This window comes from Rhinopithecus bieti, unplaced genomic scaffold (assembly GCF_001698545.2).
Source record: "Rhinopithecus bieti isolate Rb0 unplaced genomic scaffold, ASM169854v2 scaffold_7724, whole genome shotgun sequence".
Classification (NCBI taxonomy): domain Eukaryota; kingdom Metazoa; phylum Chordata; class Mammalia; order Primates; family Cercopithecidae; genus Rhinopithecus; species Rhinopithecus bieti.
Genome location: NW_016805612.1, coordinates 1,971,478 through 1,988,578, shown reverse-complemented (window position 1 = coordinate 1,988,578; position 17,101 = coordinate 1,971,478). Strand labels below are relative to the sequence as shown.

Below are 17,101 nucleotides of genomic sequence, written 5' to 3'. Positions count from 1 at the left end.
ATACCCAAACCTTGTGAAACTTTTAGTGGGAAATAACTTTGGATAAATCGGTTTGAGAGAGCATGGAAACCTGTCTTGAAAAGTTTTAATTTATCTTGCAGGAAATAAAAATGATGGGTTTCTCAATTAAAAATTACAATCAAGGAAGGATATAATCTAACATAACATTTTTTAGAAAGGATCAGTCTGGTAAGGTAGAGGTGCATAAACTGAAAAGGAGCAAAAGTGGTGGAATTCAGTTAGAAAATTGTTGTAACCGTACTGATGTCAAATGATGAAAGCATGAACTAAAGTAGTAGCAAAAGGAATGAAGAGGAGAGAATAATTCAAAACATAGAGGACAGAGGTACAGAATCTGAAGATTATAAGACGTGGAAATGATGAGAAAGGAGGAGTTTGAGACAGTTTCAGATTTTGGAAGTGGTGTCATTTTACTAAAAGGAAAGAAAAAATGGCAAATTTTGGATAAAACTGGGTCACAATGCATTTGATATGGGTGTTGGACATGCAGAGAAAACGGTCTTGTATGCCGTTCTTAAATTGAAATAGACAGACCTTTACCATCTGATACTGACATATTTTCCTTTCCAGGCTCACCCTCTATTTCCCTAAACACAACACAACACATGCTCTAGCTCTCCTTACTTTATTGGTCCACAAACATCTTACACCTCCAAGCATTTGTGCCCACTATACCTTCCATCTGAAATCTCTTTTGTCCTCTTGTGTGCCTGAAAAATTCCTTTCAGATCTTCAAAATACAGTGCAGATGCTATTTCCTCTAGCTCAAATGTTATCTCCTCCATATAATTTATATTAATTATTCTCTTTTTTCTTTTCTCTACTTTGCACTTACATTCGTTTGAATGATTGCTTGATTAATTTCTATCTGTAAATTATATGAGGGCAAGTCCTCTATATTTTGCTCACAGTTAAATCTGCAGCACTTATTATAGAATGGTATCATTAGAGTAATATACATATATTTAAGTACATGATAAATTAACTTCCCTTATAGCATTTATCACATTGCATCTCAATGACTTGTTTATGTTTCTGTTTTCCCATATAAATTGAGTACCTTGAAAGAAGAGATACCTACTAAGTATTTAATGAGAAATTAAAGTACAAACTTTAGTATGCATAACAACAAATTGGGAAAAGGTTGTAAACAAAGAGATTTGTAGGGCCCATGAGTTAGAGATTGTTTCAGCAGGTCTGAAAGGGAGCCTAGGAATCTGCATTTTAGAGGACTCCCCCCCTACAACAAGTAATTCTGCTTCTTGTTGTCTGAGTACTGTACTTTAAGAAATTATGGTGAAATGATCTACAGCCTTTACTGTATTTATCTTATTCTCATTTTTAAATTCTAGCACTTACTGACCAGGCTGCAGCAAATTGGCTTATTAATGGTAAGTTTTTAAATTATTTTGTAATTATAATTTGCCAAATCATAAAGAGTAAAAGTGCAAGTCTTTTGTGTACTTTTGGCCAGGGCAGTGTCTATCAAGTTGATGTCTTTGATCTTAGATCACTCAGGTGGTGTTGAAACAAGACAGTGCTGATCCCAAGTGCCCCATGCAATGGACTTTAGGTTTCCCCTTCCTTTTAGAAAAGGAAGAAGTTGTAGTGGAGGACTACCCACTCTGTACTCAAAATTGGCCTCATGAAAATTTCCTTGGCAGCTTTGAGAAGCTTTTACTGCCCTGGTTCTAAAGTGGCATTTCTGCAGACTTACAAATTATGTTTGATGACACCATTTATGTAGCTTCTCCTAAACACCAGAGTAGCTTGCTTTGTTGTGAATTCAGGTTAATCACAAAATATAATAAAAAAGAATTATGAGAGGTCTTCTCAGCTTTGGGTCTATAACCTGAAGGAAAAGTCACTACTTTTCAACATCATCCTATGTATTCTCAGGCTAGGATAGCAGAAATGCAATCCCTAGAAAACAGCAACTTACTTCTCTGACCAAAAAAATGCAGTTAAAAATGAGTTCAATGTAACTGGTAGCTGGCCTATCTTAGGTACTTAAGTGATTTTACAAAGTGATGCTAGTCCCATCAGTGTTTTTCAGCTTCACTACATATTTAATTCATGCTTATTGTTAATGAAACTGTGATAAACAATTTACTAGGATATTTGTTTGGGAGATGCCACAAAGGAACATATGTATATCTTCATGAAAGCCTGGTCCTCCTTTATCCAGGAAATTTGCTAGGAAAAAAAGCCTTTAGGTGGTTGTGCTATTAAAGCAGGGCACTACTTAAGAGCCAACCCAGCAATAGTTGTGCAATTTACCATTAATTTCTGAGTAATACACCACAAAAGAGAAGAAAATCATGGGAATGGGAGTTAAGAGGAATCGGGTGATCAGCCTACCATTTCAGCTCTGGCCAGTAGAGTGGTCACAGGCTCTTTGAAAACATTTAAATAAACCTTATTTAAATGAAACCCTCTGTCACCCTCAAGAATATTCTGTGGTATAGTAGCTCCTTTTTGAGGGAATGTTTGGTAATACAGCATCAGTCTTGGACTGGATTCTACAAGATGAACTGCAGTCACTAAGGAGTCTTTTGGATGAGACAAGTTTTCCTCCAACTTCAGTGTGTGCATGAACCTCACATCAAAACACAGCTTTAGATTTGTCCCATGATGTGGTTCTGAGAATCAGCACTTCTAATAAGTTTCCAGGGGATGCCCATGCTGCAGGTCCACAAAGCACACTGAGCATAGCAAGACTATTGAGAAAAAGGAAATTTCCCAGGAGTCTGTGGCCTGAGCTGGCACATTCAATAATGATCTCTCTTAACCTCAACTCATGGAGAATTCCAGGGAACTCTGAAACTGCCCAAAATTTGAAGCCCATATGCCAACTAAATTCAGAAATATTCTCCAAAATGCCATCTATAAGCAACAGTAGTCACAAATGAATTGTAAAAATACATTGATCATGCTTTTTGGAAAGTCCAGCATGTCCTGAGGAAGAATGTATAAGGCATAAAAGTCATAAATTATGGAAGAACTCTTCAGTTTCTTCCAAATGTAAAGGAATCATGACCTTCCCAGCACATGAATGCCCTTTTCTCATTAGAATGTGGGGCCGGTCCAGACCTAATAACATTGTCTGAGCAGAGAATCATTGGAGGCACTGAGGCTGCGGAGGGAAGCTGGCCGTGGCAAGTCAGTCTACGGGTCAATAATGCCCACCACTGTGGAGGCAGCCTGATCAGTAACACGTGGATCCTGACAGCAGCTCACTGCTTCAGAAGGTGAGAACACCACTACCTACCCATCTGGGAACAATTAGAATAGACAGGCCATGAAGACTGCACCCTAGGATTGAATTGAGCTAGAAATAATTCAGTACAAAAAAATCAATAAGAATTTTCTTCCTATTCATGAGAGGAAAAGCATTTTTCCCCTTTAGCATGCTAATTTAGTGCTATTTCTCTGTTTCAGGTAATAGTATATGAGCACAGTAAAGAACAAAAATTTATATGTCAGAATGTTTTTTAAATCCTAGCTATAAAAGCTTAAGAAATTTACTAAATCTCCATAAGCTTTGTTTTTTTTTCTAAATTAAGGGACAACACTGTTATCCGTGACTTAGTGTTACTGGTAGCATTGAGTACACTAATGTAAACGTATGTTAAATGTTAGCAAAATGAATTGTTGTGGAAGATTTGCACATTATATCATAGAAGCTGATGGCTAACCTAGAGACCACCCCATGCCATTAATTTATTCATTCATAAAGATTATCAAGTATCTAGTATGAGCACAGTGTTATATATTGTAGAAGCTACTAGTATAAACAAAGTATTGCCTCTGCCTTCAAAGAGCTTACACTCTAATGTTGGAATTAGAATGCACAAAAACAATGATCAATTACAATGAGTAGCATAAATAAATTTTTTTTAAAAAGGCAACTTATAAGAATTCTTAATTGAGGTGACTAAACTATTGCCAACACTAGGGTGATATGCTGCCAGTGGAGAGTAGGTTGCATAAACTTACCCTATTGGTAAAAAGAAAAGTTCACATTGCTCATAAAAGAAGGATTTTAGACTTCAGCATAACTAAAATCTATTTGTTTCAAACCTGCCTTGTTACTGGGGCATCATAGACCACAACAGTTGTTGGGAACTTAACTCAAAAAGTTCACCCAGAAAAATAATGGAGATTTGAACTCGTGTGCCCGTGACCATATCAATTTTCTTCTCAGACTCTTACTCTAAATTAGACTTCCTTATCACACACACAAAGCCTTATATAGCCAGATCAATCCAGTCTTATTTCTCAAAGCATGTACCTTGAGCTTCAGATAAACAGCATTGTTCTCTTGCCCTGGACTCTTACTACATTTCCCTACCTATGAGTATCTGCTCAATCTGCTTATCCTTGGAATGTTTATATATTTCCCAAATCTCTATTTGAATTTTATGAAATTTTTGATAATTTCTAAGTAGTCTTTTTCAGATTTATAGGCACTACTTCATGGTACAGTGCCTGTTACAAAAGTATTTGTTAAATTTAGAAGGAATAAAGGTTTAAAAGACTAGGGTCATTTCTGAACTAAAGTTTTAGGAAATCCCAAATTATTGTGAATTTTTCTTATAGTAATTGTATAACTTAATATTTTTATATGCAGTGAACACATTTGAAATTTCAAAAGATACTTCCAGAATTACCAGTTTTCTGATATAGATTGGCAAATTTATTACTACATCCCAAATAACCCAAGAGATAAAATTCACAAAACATTTCAATCTTCATTGCCACTTGAAAGGCCAAAAAGCAGAAATGGCACGCATTGATTTCAATCATACTCTTGAATGTGGGAACCAGGAATTCAAATACCTGGACTTATCAGGCACTTAGCATAACCAAGAATGGAATAGAAACCTTACTGGATTCTAAGCCCTATTCAGGCCCAACCACCAAAAACTAAGTAAATGATATCACTATAATGAAAGCCACAGTTATAAACATCACCAATGATTACCAAAGGAATCCATGGAACTTTGAATTTTGCCACCCCACGTCCTTCTATTCATTACCATGATTGATCCACTAAAGCTAACAAACACCGTGAACCTTGTATTGGGCCCCTCCCTAAAGAGCTGATTGTCACTGAGAACCATCAGTGAGCATTTGTTTGGGGCACGACCAGCCTTACATCAAAGTACATAGAAGTGATGAGATCTTATCATAGAGGATTATCGAATTATCACCTCTTCTATGTAGCTTTCCCTGATATTCTCTTTCCTCTACATTGAGTTCCACAGAAATTTGTTTATCTGCCTTTAACAGTTGTCCTTATGATTTGTGATATTTGACTTACCTCTTGCCAGTTTCCTTCACTAGTGTGGAGTTCCTCAAGGAAAGAGATCATAATTACTTTTATTTTTATTCCTGGACACTCATATTATTCCTTATACAAAGTAGACACTTAACAATGGCTTGTTGAACTATAATTAATGAAAATAATAGCTACCTTCATGAAAGTTCACTTTGTGCCAAACACTATACTTGACATAATACATTTCTCATTAATACTTAACAATCGTGTGAGAAGGTATCACCAATCACATTTTATATGTAAATAAACCTCAGAGCTATTAATTAACTTGTCATAAATAATACTTTTAATATGTGGCATAGCCAAGATTTAAATATAAACGTGACTGGTTCCAAAACAATGCTCTAATTCACTAGCTGGAAAGAAGAAAAGGAAGAAAATAAATAAGTGGGAGGAAGAGAGGGAGGGAAGAGAGAAAAGGAAGGAAAGAAAGAAGAGTCTCTTCAGAACCTTCACTCGGAGTAAAGACTCTGAGCAAAGGAAGTTGAATATAAAAACAATCATGGGTTTGTTTTCTAATGTTTTTTCTTCAAAATTTTAAACTCAGGTTCACTCTTACACAAACTACTGTGTCTTATAAAAGTATTTCAGGTCATAGAGTTTTTATTTTCTGTATTAACTTCACTATCTAATCTCCATAAAACTCCTAAATTGGTATTATTTGGTTACATTTTGTTTTTACTCAACCCTTAGGAACAATGTTAAGTTAATCAGCCCACTAAATCACAGATCCTTATTTTCATCAGTCTGTACAAGGCATTTCTCTCATTTTATTTTTTTTCCTCCTGTCATCCCTGGAGTTCACTTCCACTGCCCTCCTTCTGCCCGTATGCCTCATACTAATATATTCGAAATACACATGTCTTAAAGGTACATGCATGCACCTACAAAACCTATAGTGCTTTTTTGTATGTATATGTCTTTAATTTAAATAAGTAGCATTGTGTAAAAGTCTAATATTGTTTCTTAACGTTTTCACTCAATCCTTGGAATTTTCATCTGAAGCACTGCTGCATAGCACCCCATGGTATGCAGTCACCATATTTCCTTCATCCAATTAGGTTGCATGACCTACCTTCCCATTGCCACAAAGAGCACACACAAAATATTTGTGCTTATCTTTCTGTAAACCTCCAGTAATTTCAGAAGCACACATGCAGGCTGTTAATACACCAGAATACTCTCTGGGCACTTAAATCTTTACCAGTAATGCAAAAGAGGTCCAATTTCCCTCCACATCAACATTTAGTATTATTCTTTTGTTTAAGTCTTATCAGTCTTTTAAATGTACATAAGATGCTCATTTTTATAATTTTAATTTCTCAGATTCCTAGTTTGAGTATCTTTTCATGTATCTAAGAGCTGTTTTGATCTCCCCTACAATGAACTGCCATTGATATTCTTTGCCTATTTTATAATGGTTTTACTGCTTATTTATTACTGGTTTACAGACTTTTAAAATATATTGTACAAAAATTTTAGACAGTAAACATTACCAATCTTTTCCCATGGTTTTTCATTCATCTGGTAAATTTAGATACAGTATATCTAATTCTGATTTAATAGAATTCATTCTTTTTTTACTTTTAGTTTGTTTTGTTGTTTAGCCAAAAAGTCCCTATTCCTAGGTCACAAAGGTAATGTCCCTTTTTTTTCACGCTACTGTTCTATCTCTGTCTTCCTCTATGTATATAGATGCACATATACTTGTACACACACACATATACATATACATGAGGGGAGTTCAATAAGTTTATGGAAAATAAAATTAAAAGATAAAATAAAAAATTATAAACTTTATTTCTCAACATAAGCTCCATCAAGTTCAAGACACTTTTGTAAGCAGTAATACCAGCCATATAGTCCATCCCTAAAGAACTGAAGGTCCAGAGAATTTAACTATGTCAATGCAGTCTTTTTTACATTACCTTTTACAGTACTTATTGAAGAAAATGGGTGCCCTTTAAAGATTGTTTTAAGATTAGGAAACAAAATAAATCAGAAGGAGTCAAATCAGGACTGAAAGGTGGATACCTGGTGATTTCTTACTGAAACTTTCATAAAACTAACCTTATTTGATGAGAGGAATGAGCATGAGCGTGGTTGTGGTGGCGAAGAACTCTGGTGGAGCTTTCCTGGACACTTTTTCTACTAAAGCTTTGGCTAACTTTCTTACTCTCATAAGAAGAAGATGTTATTTTTCATTGACCCTTTAGAAGGTCAACAAGCAAAATGCCTTCAGCATCCCAAAAATCAGTTGTCATGACTTTTGTTCTTGACTAGTCTGGTTTTGCTTTGACTGGACCACTTCTACCTCTTTGTAGTCATTGCTTTGATGGTGCTTTGTCTTCAAGATTGTATTGCTAAAGCCATGTTTCATCTTCTGTTATAATTCTTCAAAGAAATACTTCAGAATCTTGATCTGAAGTGTTTAAAATTTCTACTGGAAGCTCTGACCTTGTGTTCAGCCGATCTGGGCAAAACAGTTTTGGTATCCATCAAGTAGAAAGTTTGCTCAACTTTAGTTTTTCAGTCAGAATTGTATAAGCTGAACCAGTTGAGATGTCTATGGTGTTGTCTATTGTTTCTTACTGTTAATTGTTGGTCCTCTTTAATTTAGACATGAACAAGATGAAATTTGTCCTAGCAAATTGACGTGGATGATCTGTTGCTGCAGACTTCACCCTCAACCACATCTCTTTCTTTCTTAAAACAGATTATCCATTCATAAACTGATGACTAGGGGAGACTTTGTCCCCATAAACTTTTTGTAAGGCATAAATAATTTCACCATTCTTCCAGTTTCATCATAAATTTGATGTTTTTTTGCTTCAGTTTTAGCAGCATTCATGTTGCTTTGATAAGAGCTCTTTTCAAATTCATGTCTTACTCCTCTTAGTGCCTCAAACTGATCCTGTTCAGTATAACAAGTTAGTATGAGTCTATTTGCATGCAAAAATTTTTGAAATCCATGTATAATTTGTTTATAATATACATTTTCCATGAACTTTTGAAGACCCCATATGTACATATGTATATATATGCACACACACACCAAGATCTTCAACCATTATCAGACTTAGTGCAGAAAAATTATTCATCCAGTAATAAGAATGCCCCTTGTCATCACTGCTATTTAAATGGTGCTCCTGGCTAAAGGAAAAGATAGGAATTGAAAGAAATTAGTTAAATCTAAAATGTTTATTATTTCAGGTTTCTTAGTTGCTTAAATGGGAAGGGAGGTATGGACAAAAGAGAAATCAAAGATATTTGTGTTATGCTATTTATCATTAAAGTATCAGCATAACTTCATTGGAGTAGAAAAACACCAAGATCACCCCAAGATACGTTTTCTAAAATCTTCTCCATTTCTTTAGACAAGTGCCCACGTATTCTGCCAGTGAAGAATTAAACTCATTTGCCAGCTTATAATGCAGGAATATATAACAAAGAGATGTGGATCCAATAGTTTCTGGATAGTGGTACAGGATGGCTAAGACAAATTTATATATCTGAAATGTTCACAAATTCCCTACTCATATAACATGTTTTCATAATGTTTTAGCAACTCCAATCCTCGTGAATGGATTGCCACCTTTGGTATTTCCACAACAAATCCTAGACTAAGAATGAGAGTAAGAAGTATTTTAATTCATAACAATTATATATCTGCAACTCATGAAAATGACATTGCACTTGTGAGACTTGAGAACAGTGTCACCTTTACCAGAGACATCCATAGTGTGTGTCTCCCAGCCGCTACCCAGAATATTCCACTTGGCTCTACTGCTTATGTAACAGGATGGGGTGCTCAAGAGTATTCTGGTAAGTATATGTCGGTAAGTGTCTCAGAAAAAAAAATTAACAATAGAAATGTCTTATATTTGCTATTATGTAATTTTTTAAATTAGGAAACACCTGGAATAGGTGTTTCTATTCTTCTACAGACAGAATCATTCTATATTCTGTTCAGCCCAAGCTCTGGCTACCCCTGAGTTTCCTTAGCAAAGCAAAGCAATGCCCCAGGAATTATGGAGAATCGTCAAATATAGTAAAAGGAAAATGTAAAACAAAGTTATGAAGAAACATGAGTTATTTAACAATACGGAGATTCTAAAAGATTCAAACAGCTTCCCTATAAACAATAAGAAAGATTTTGTTTGTTTGTTTGCTTGTTTTTTAGAGACAAAGACTTTCTCAGACTGCAGTGCAGTGGCACAATCGTGGCTTACTGCAGCCTCAAACTCTGGTCTTAAGAAATCCTCTTGCTTCAGCCTCCCAAGTAGCTGGGACTATAAATAAGTGTGTACCAGCATACCCAGCTTTTTTTTTTTTTTTTTTCTAGAAATAAATTCTTGCTATGTTGCTCAGGCTGGTTTCGAATTCCTGCCCTCAAGTCAGCCTCCTGCCTTGGCCTCCCAAAGCAATGGGAGTATTTAGATTAGACATTCTATGAGGCCTTAATAATTCTTAAAGTATTAACTGCCCTTTAAAGTATTCTAGGATAAAATAAATCCTGCCTCTATGGCAAAGACTTGATGTGAACATAAGCATTGTTTATATTTGTTTATTGAATGCATAAAAAGGAAACTAAAATGAGGACAATGCACAAGAGCTACTAGAACCAAAGAGAAAGTAAGAGTGTCAGCGAAGGAGTGGAACGGTAGCATTGACAATTTCCCTGGGCTTTTACCCATGTTGTAGATTGTCTCTCCAAGGAGTAATATAAAGCCTTAATAGTTCTAGAACATGTTCTATTGTGTTCTTGTGACCCAAAGTAATTTGGTATAATAGATAAAATTTGCACCAGTCATGAAATACTGGTGGTGTCATTGTGAGAGTACATCAATATAAAATAGACTAGTTCTTTAGCCTTGAAACTAGGCTGGTTTCTCTTTTGCTGCTAGGTTAAAGGTTATTCAATATGTAATCTTCCAATCCAAAGTCTGTCAGTGGATAATTTAAATTCTTTTAGCCAATTTTAAGGTAGCAAATTTGTTTTCTCTAAAGGTTTAAGGGGCACTGTGTCACAAAGCTAAAGCAAAAAAAAAAAAAAAAAAAAAAACTGATCTGTGAAAGGGGTTATCTTCATCTACTCGGAGAATTTGCTGCAAAGAAACTCCAAAGTAAATCTTTAGGAGCCTTCATTGTTAAATATGAAATAATGTTTGGAGTACATTTATTTCTTCTCAAATTCATTATAGGGTCAATAATGTACATATCTTGAAGTCCATTTTTTTCCTGCTTTTATACCAAACAGGCCCCACAGTTTCACAGCTAAGGCAAGGACAGGTCAGGATAATAAGTAATGATGTATGTAATGCACCATATAGTTATAATGGAGCCATCTTGTCTGGAATGCTGTGTGCTGGAGTACCTCAAGGTGGAGTGGATGCATGTCAGGTAAGCTCAAGAAAATCTGATCCATGTCATCATCCAAGAAGTGTATGAGCACTCCCTAGTATCTGATAATGTGATAGACATAAAGGTAACAGTTACAATACACAGTTCTGTTCCTCTAAAATTTATAATCTAGAGTTTAGAAATAAAAATTTTTATGAAGTTTATCTATTATGAAAGCATTCACTCTGAGAGGCCACATTACAGAGTAGTTAACCATCCAAAGCCAAGAATCAGAAAGATCTCGATTTGAATTCCTTAACCTCCATTACCAAGTCTCTTTATCTAAAAGCTGGGGATAATCATAATAGCACCTAACTTTTGCGTACTAAGAAAATTAAATGAAGACTAAATATGTCAGGCACATTTTAAGCAACAAAGAAATCTCATCTATTTCACTGTTGTTAATGTAGACCATGGTCACTGGTGTTAATAACTTTAACCTCAACCTTTTAACTGCTATGAAGGATTAAATAAAAAATTAATCACTATATTATAAAATTAATATATATAGTAAATGAATTTTAAGAGATAAATAGTAATTCTTGGACACCTTGAAGACAGAAACTTTATACAAAATCCTAGTAATTTAAGTTACAAAAGCTCCTACAATAATGAAACAGTACAAATGAAAAGGAAAAGAAATATTATATTTGGATCCAGCCCATAATTTTTAAACAAATGTACAAAAACAAACAATAAATATGAAATTCTCACTGTAAAGTGATTAAAATCAAGTTTTAATTCTAAAATGTTAAATTAAATTATCTAAACATAATCGATGCAGTTATATCTTTTAATAGGCTTTGTTCACATATCTGAAATCCAACTCCATATAGTAACAGGAACAGGTAGTGTCAGAAATTGAATATTCTTTTAGCCTGGAGTTTTAAAAAATCAATCTGTTTACTTGTGTAACTTGTTGCTGTTTTTGTGGGGGAATTGTATACAGAAGGATAAGAATTATTCTTCGCATCAAAAGGTCACTGACTTTTCTATTTAGTGCTCATGGTCTTTAAAAGTGGATAAAAGTAGTTCTCACATTTTACGTAAAGCCCCAATGCATGAGCACTTTTCCCAAAATGAAACATTTTTATCAGCTGTAAGTTGTGTGTAGGTGGAGATTTGTTTTTCAATTGTCAAGATACTGTTAATTACCCAGTCCTTTATCTCCTTTTGGTAGAGATGTCTCTGCAGTAGGAAATCCTTCTTGCTCTCCTTCCTGTTTCTCTGTTACTACTAGCCCTGAAACAACAAATTCTCAAGTTTCATGATAGCTTTCCAAAGAATCCACCAATCAAATAAGCAACACACCTCCACAATGACAATTCCAGACTTACTGAGAGCATTAATTAAGACTTAAAAATAAGCATGAGTTTTAAAAGGGTGTTATTCATTATTTTTCCATTTATAATGTCGCTTACCTTCTGTCCTTCGGTGCATACAAATTATTCTCTTCCTTCAAGCCCAGTTCAAGCCATAACTCATCATGATACCGTCCATGTGTATTCCACTCTACGGCTCACTAATTTTTAACTGAAATACTATAATGCATATTTCACACTTCAAAAAAAAAAAAAAAAGAACACAGCACTTTACATAAGAACTTAAAAGATCTTGTTTGTTTTATCCATTCTTTTGTTCATTTTTACGTTCATTAATTCGAAGGAATTATATTAATTACTTTCTATGCACCAGACATTATGTTAGCACAACAATACTATCCCTGCATTCAGCAAGCCTATGGTCTACAAGAGAGGACACAAATTCAAATGTCTGCAGTTAGGCAATGAAGTTGGCTAGATATGGAAAAATTACAAGTCCCTCTTGCTTTAACATTTACTTGCCCACATTTGGTCAGACATCATGCAAAATAATTTCTCACTATAGAAAAAGCACTACAAAAACAATAATAGAAAGTACGGAGAACTGGTTAACTGAAGCATGCATATGTCATATAAAAGAAGCAGGTGACAACCAGCTTCATGAAGTTTTTGCCATGCATACTGGCACTTCACACACTGACTCTTCTCCCCATCTAGACCAGTAATTAAACAGGTATGGGTGAGCTAGCTACTAAGAGCAGCCAATGAATAGCTGACTAATTTAGAAGCACACTTGGTAATAATAGCTGACTTTTATTAGTACTGACTATACTATATGCTAAGCTGTACTCAAAGTGCTTTGAGTTTTAAACTCATACAAACATTATAAGAGGAAACAGAGGTACAGAGAGCTATTCACCAGCTTATCAACGGTCACATAGGTTGTAAGTGGAGGATTTAAACCCAGAATGTAAGACACTCAATATGTCTCCCCAACTAGATTATTATGTGCACAAATGTTTGTTGGTTTGTTGGTTCATTATTATGACTGGGTGGTAAGTATCTCATTAGGAGTGTTTTGCTTATGACTATATACATTTCTTCACCAAAAGAAGACTTTTTGATGAAATACTATGCATCAGACACCATGCAGTGTGCTAAGGTTAGGAAGATAAGTCAGATTTCCAGGAACTCATTCATTCAACAAACATCTCTTAAGGGCTAGAAGCTTCGGTTTCAGCAGTGTACAGAATACGTATGTTTTCTTTCCTGTTGGACCTTACAGTATATCTGGGAAAACAGACATTGAACAAATATAATAAATGCAAGTGAATGTTTCAGAGGCATGCAGCTGCTATATCAAAAACAAAACAAAACAAACAAACAAACAAAAAACTGACCAATGGGATTAAGTCTAAATAGGCACACAAATGCACAACTGTGCTTTTATAAAGTAGTAGAGCAGTGACAGAGACACACACAAGATGTAAGGACACAATGAAGAACAATTGAGCCCAAAGCTGGAAAGGGTGAGAGTGGGAAGGAAAAAGGTTGCTCAGAGAAGTTTTCCTGAAGGAGAGAAAGCCTGGATGAGTAGGAGGCAACCACGCAGTGACTGAGGGAAATCTGAAAAATGTATTTGTTATCTTCTCAGACTCGCTGAAGGAACAACTTGGGTACTTTGAGGATTTCAGTGATTTTTCCACGACTTGGTATAATATTTCAAAAGGAAATAGGCTGACTTTATTCATATAATGGATGTGACTCCTTCCTCGACTGCCATAGAAATAAACTCCTTAATATTTTGGGTTTGTCTTTGCACTTAAGTAATAAGTCATTCTGTTTTTTTTACAGGGTGACTCTGGTGGCCCCCTAGTACAAGAAGACTCACGGCGGCTTTGGTTTGTTGTGGGGATAGTAAGCTGGGGAGATCAGTGTGGCCTGCCAGATAGGCCAGGAGTGTATACCCGAGTGACAACCTACCGAGACTGGATTAGGCAACAAACTGGGATCTAGTGCAACAAGTGCATCCCTGTTGCAAAGTCTGTATGCGGGTGTGCCTGTCTTAAATTCCAAAGCTTTACATTTCAACCGAAAAAGAAACTGGAAATGTCCTAATTTAACAACTTGTTACATAAATATGATTTAACAAACACTGTTTAATCTTTCTTTATTATTAAACGTTTTCTATTTTCTCCAGAGAACTACATGAATGTTGCATAGTACTGTGGCTGTGTAACAGAAAAAACACACTAAACTAATTACAGAGTGAACAATTTCATTATAGTTGTGCTAAATACTAGTAGTGAGAAAAACAGGAACCTTGAGCATGTATAGTAGAGGAATCTGCACAGGTCTAATGGGTCAGAGGGGTCTTCTCTGAGGGTTTCACTGAGGATGAGAAGCAAGCAAAGTGTGGAAACATGCAAAGGAAAAAGTGATGGAATAATATTCAGGACAAAAAGAACAGTATGAGGCAAGAGAAATAATATGTATTTAAAATATTTGGTTACTCAATATCTTATAGTCAGTATGAGTCCTAAAATTAAAAATGTGAAACTGTTGTACTATATATAACCTAATCTTAATTATCCTGTAAGAACACGCTCCCATAGGAAATAGTGGATAATTTTCAGCTATTTAAGGCAAAAGTTAAAATAGTTCACTCCTCAACTGGGACTCAAATAATTGTAGATATTTTCATGATGACCCATGAAAAATATCCTTCATCTACATAACGGAGAGGCTATATCTACTTTACAGAGAAGTTAAGAAATATACCTACACAACCTTCTCAGGTGCTTTACAACTACATAGTACTTTTAACAACAAAATAATAATATTTTAAGAATGAAAATTTAATCGTCAGGAAGAATTTCCCACTACAGACTTCTTATCACTGGCAGTTATATTTTTGAGAGTAAAATGGTCTTCAAATGCTAAATCTAAATAATGAATTGAAAGTTTAAAGAGGGGGAAGAGTTGGTTTGCAAAGGAAAAGTTTAAAAGCTTAATATCAACAGAATGATCTTGAAGACAGAAAAAATTTTTTCACTCTTCCTCTCTCATTTTCTCTTTCTCTCTCCCCTTCTCATATACATGCCTCCCCCACCAAAGAATATAATGTAAATTAAATCCACTAAAATGTAATGGCACAAAAATCTATGTAGTCTGAATCATTAATATTCCTGAGTTTTTATGAGCTCCTAGTGCAGCTAAAGCTTGCCTATGCATGATCATCTACGCGTCAGGGCTTCCTCCTTCTAGAAGCTAACTCCCTACATCTGGGCGTCAGGACTGCTCCATACATTTGCTGAAAACTTCTTGCATTTCCTGATGTAAAACTGTGAAAATACCTACATTAAAGCCATCTACTTTAAGGGAAGGGGAGTTGAAAATGCAACCAACTCTTGGCGAAATGTACAAAGAAATCTTTGCTATACTTTATTTCAAATAAATTCTTTTAAAATAATTTCCCTGCCTAATTATCTATGGAAGTTATGACTTTTGAAGGACAATTCAAAAGCATTTATTTAATTGGTTCTGCAATGAAATAACTGCCACCTATACTCTAGTAAAGGCCTGGCACTTTCTGCTACCTTGTAATCAAGCGCTATAATTGAGGCAAGCGTCCAGCTTCACACTCCTCAGCTGCACCCTGTGAAGACAACATTGAACTGGTAATTTAGAGTAAACCTCAAGGGGAGGGATTCTTTGTGCTTGAGTGTGTTCGTGTGTTTCTGTGCGCAGCTGCCCTCATATAATAGCAAACATATGTGTGTTTATTCTTATGTATTGAAAAGGAGATGATTATTTAGCAGAAAATAGAGCAAATTCAATTATTTATTGAAAACAATAAAAACTTATTTAGCAAAATATGCATATTTTGTGAAAAGATATTTGAAAACTAGGGGAGCATTTATTTTAAGAGCTTTTTTTATGTATTGATAAATTCAATTTTTCTGACACCTATGTGTGGCTTTATGAAAGTAATTTGAGTAGTTACAGAGGAGTGGTGATTTATAAATGCTTTTAGTCCTTAAAAAGTCATTCTGGGAGCTCTGGAAGAAACTTTCTAGCACCCTAATTCGGTTGTAGAAAGAGTTTTTGAACAGGGAAAATCCTGTTCAGCATACATACTAATCAATTCTTAAAAGCACACATACTAATCAATTAAAAAATGTGTCAAACAAAGTGAATATTTGGTACTAAAACTGAATCCTCCTGAATTTAAAATAGTGAACAGAACTAATGAAAAGAGAATTATTCAAGAAAGTTTAGAGCAAACAGTTGACTACTTATTGCACTAATTGGACGTCTTAATTACAGAGAGTAAACTGTTCCTTTAATAAATGTATTGAATCCTACTGTGTTTGAGGTTCTCTGCTAACCAATGAAACAAAGACAAATAAGACATAACACTTGCTCGTAAGACATACAGAGAATAGTGATGTTGAAAAACACATTATGCAATATAACATAATGGATGAAATGATAAAGAGTACAACATTTCTGACCAGACAATAAAAGAATGGGAAGGTCATAGAAGACTAATTAAAAATATATTTAATTTATAATAAATTCGAAACTGAGCCTTTCAGAGCAGCAATTTGCCATAAACCATGATAATTTCCCTGTGGTTAGGGAAAAGGAAACTAAGAACTTCTCAGATTATGAATCTAAATCCTTCACAAGCTCCAGTTTACACAACTCACTTTCTTTTTTTTTTTTTCTAACTTGCTAAATATGAAATGGTTCAATTAGACCAAAAATAGATTTTTCCCTTTATATTTATTACATGTCTACATAATCCAGATATCAAACCTAGTCCTTTTCAACTCAAAACAGTCAGTTTGATTGATCTTCTGTAGGGGAAACAGGTTATTTCCTTCTCTATTTCTGGTGTTTCATTTCATTTCTTTTTTCTTTTTTTTTTTTTATTTATTTTTATTATACTTCAAGTTCTAGGGTACATGTGCATAACGTGCAGGTTTGTTACATATGTATACTT

At 34.8% G+C, this 17,101-nt stretch overlaps 1 protein-coding gene across 1 annotated transcript in view; it reads left to right on the top strand.

The window, feature by feature from the left end:
* The window catches only part of LOC108530292 (transmembrane protease serine 11D), a 58,898-nt gene extending 43,339 nt beyond the window's left edge, over nt 1–15,559 (top strand). Inside the window, exons 6-10 of the mRNA XM_017873096.1 lie at nt 1,374–1,412; nt 3,095–3,272; nt 8,931–9,190; nt 10,626–10,768; nt 13,945–15,559. Of these exons, the coding sequence (XP_017728585.1) occupies nt 1,374–1,412; nt 3,095–3,272; nt 8,931–9,190; nt 10,626–10,768; nt 13,945–14,106 (782 nt within the window). The 3' untranslated portion in view covers nt 14,107–15,559. The remainder of the gene's footprint in view (nt 1–1,373; nt 1,413–3,094; nt 3,273–8,930; nt 9,191–10,625; nt 10,769–13,944) is intronic.
* Nucleotides 15,560–17,101: the final 1,542 nt, after the last annotated feature.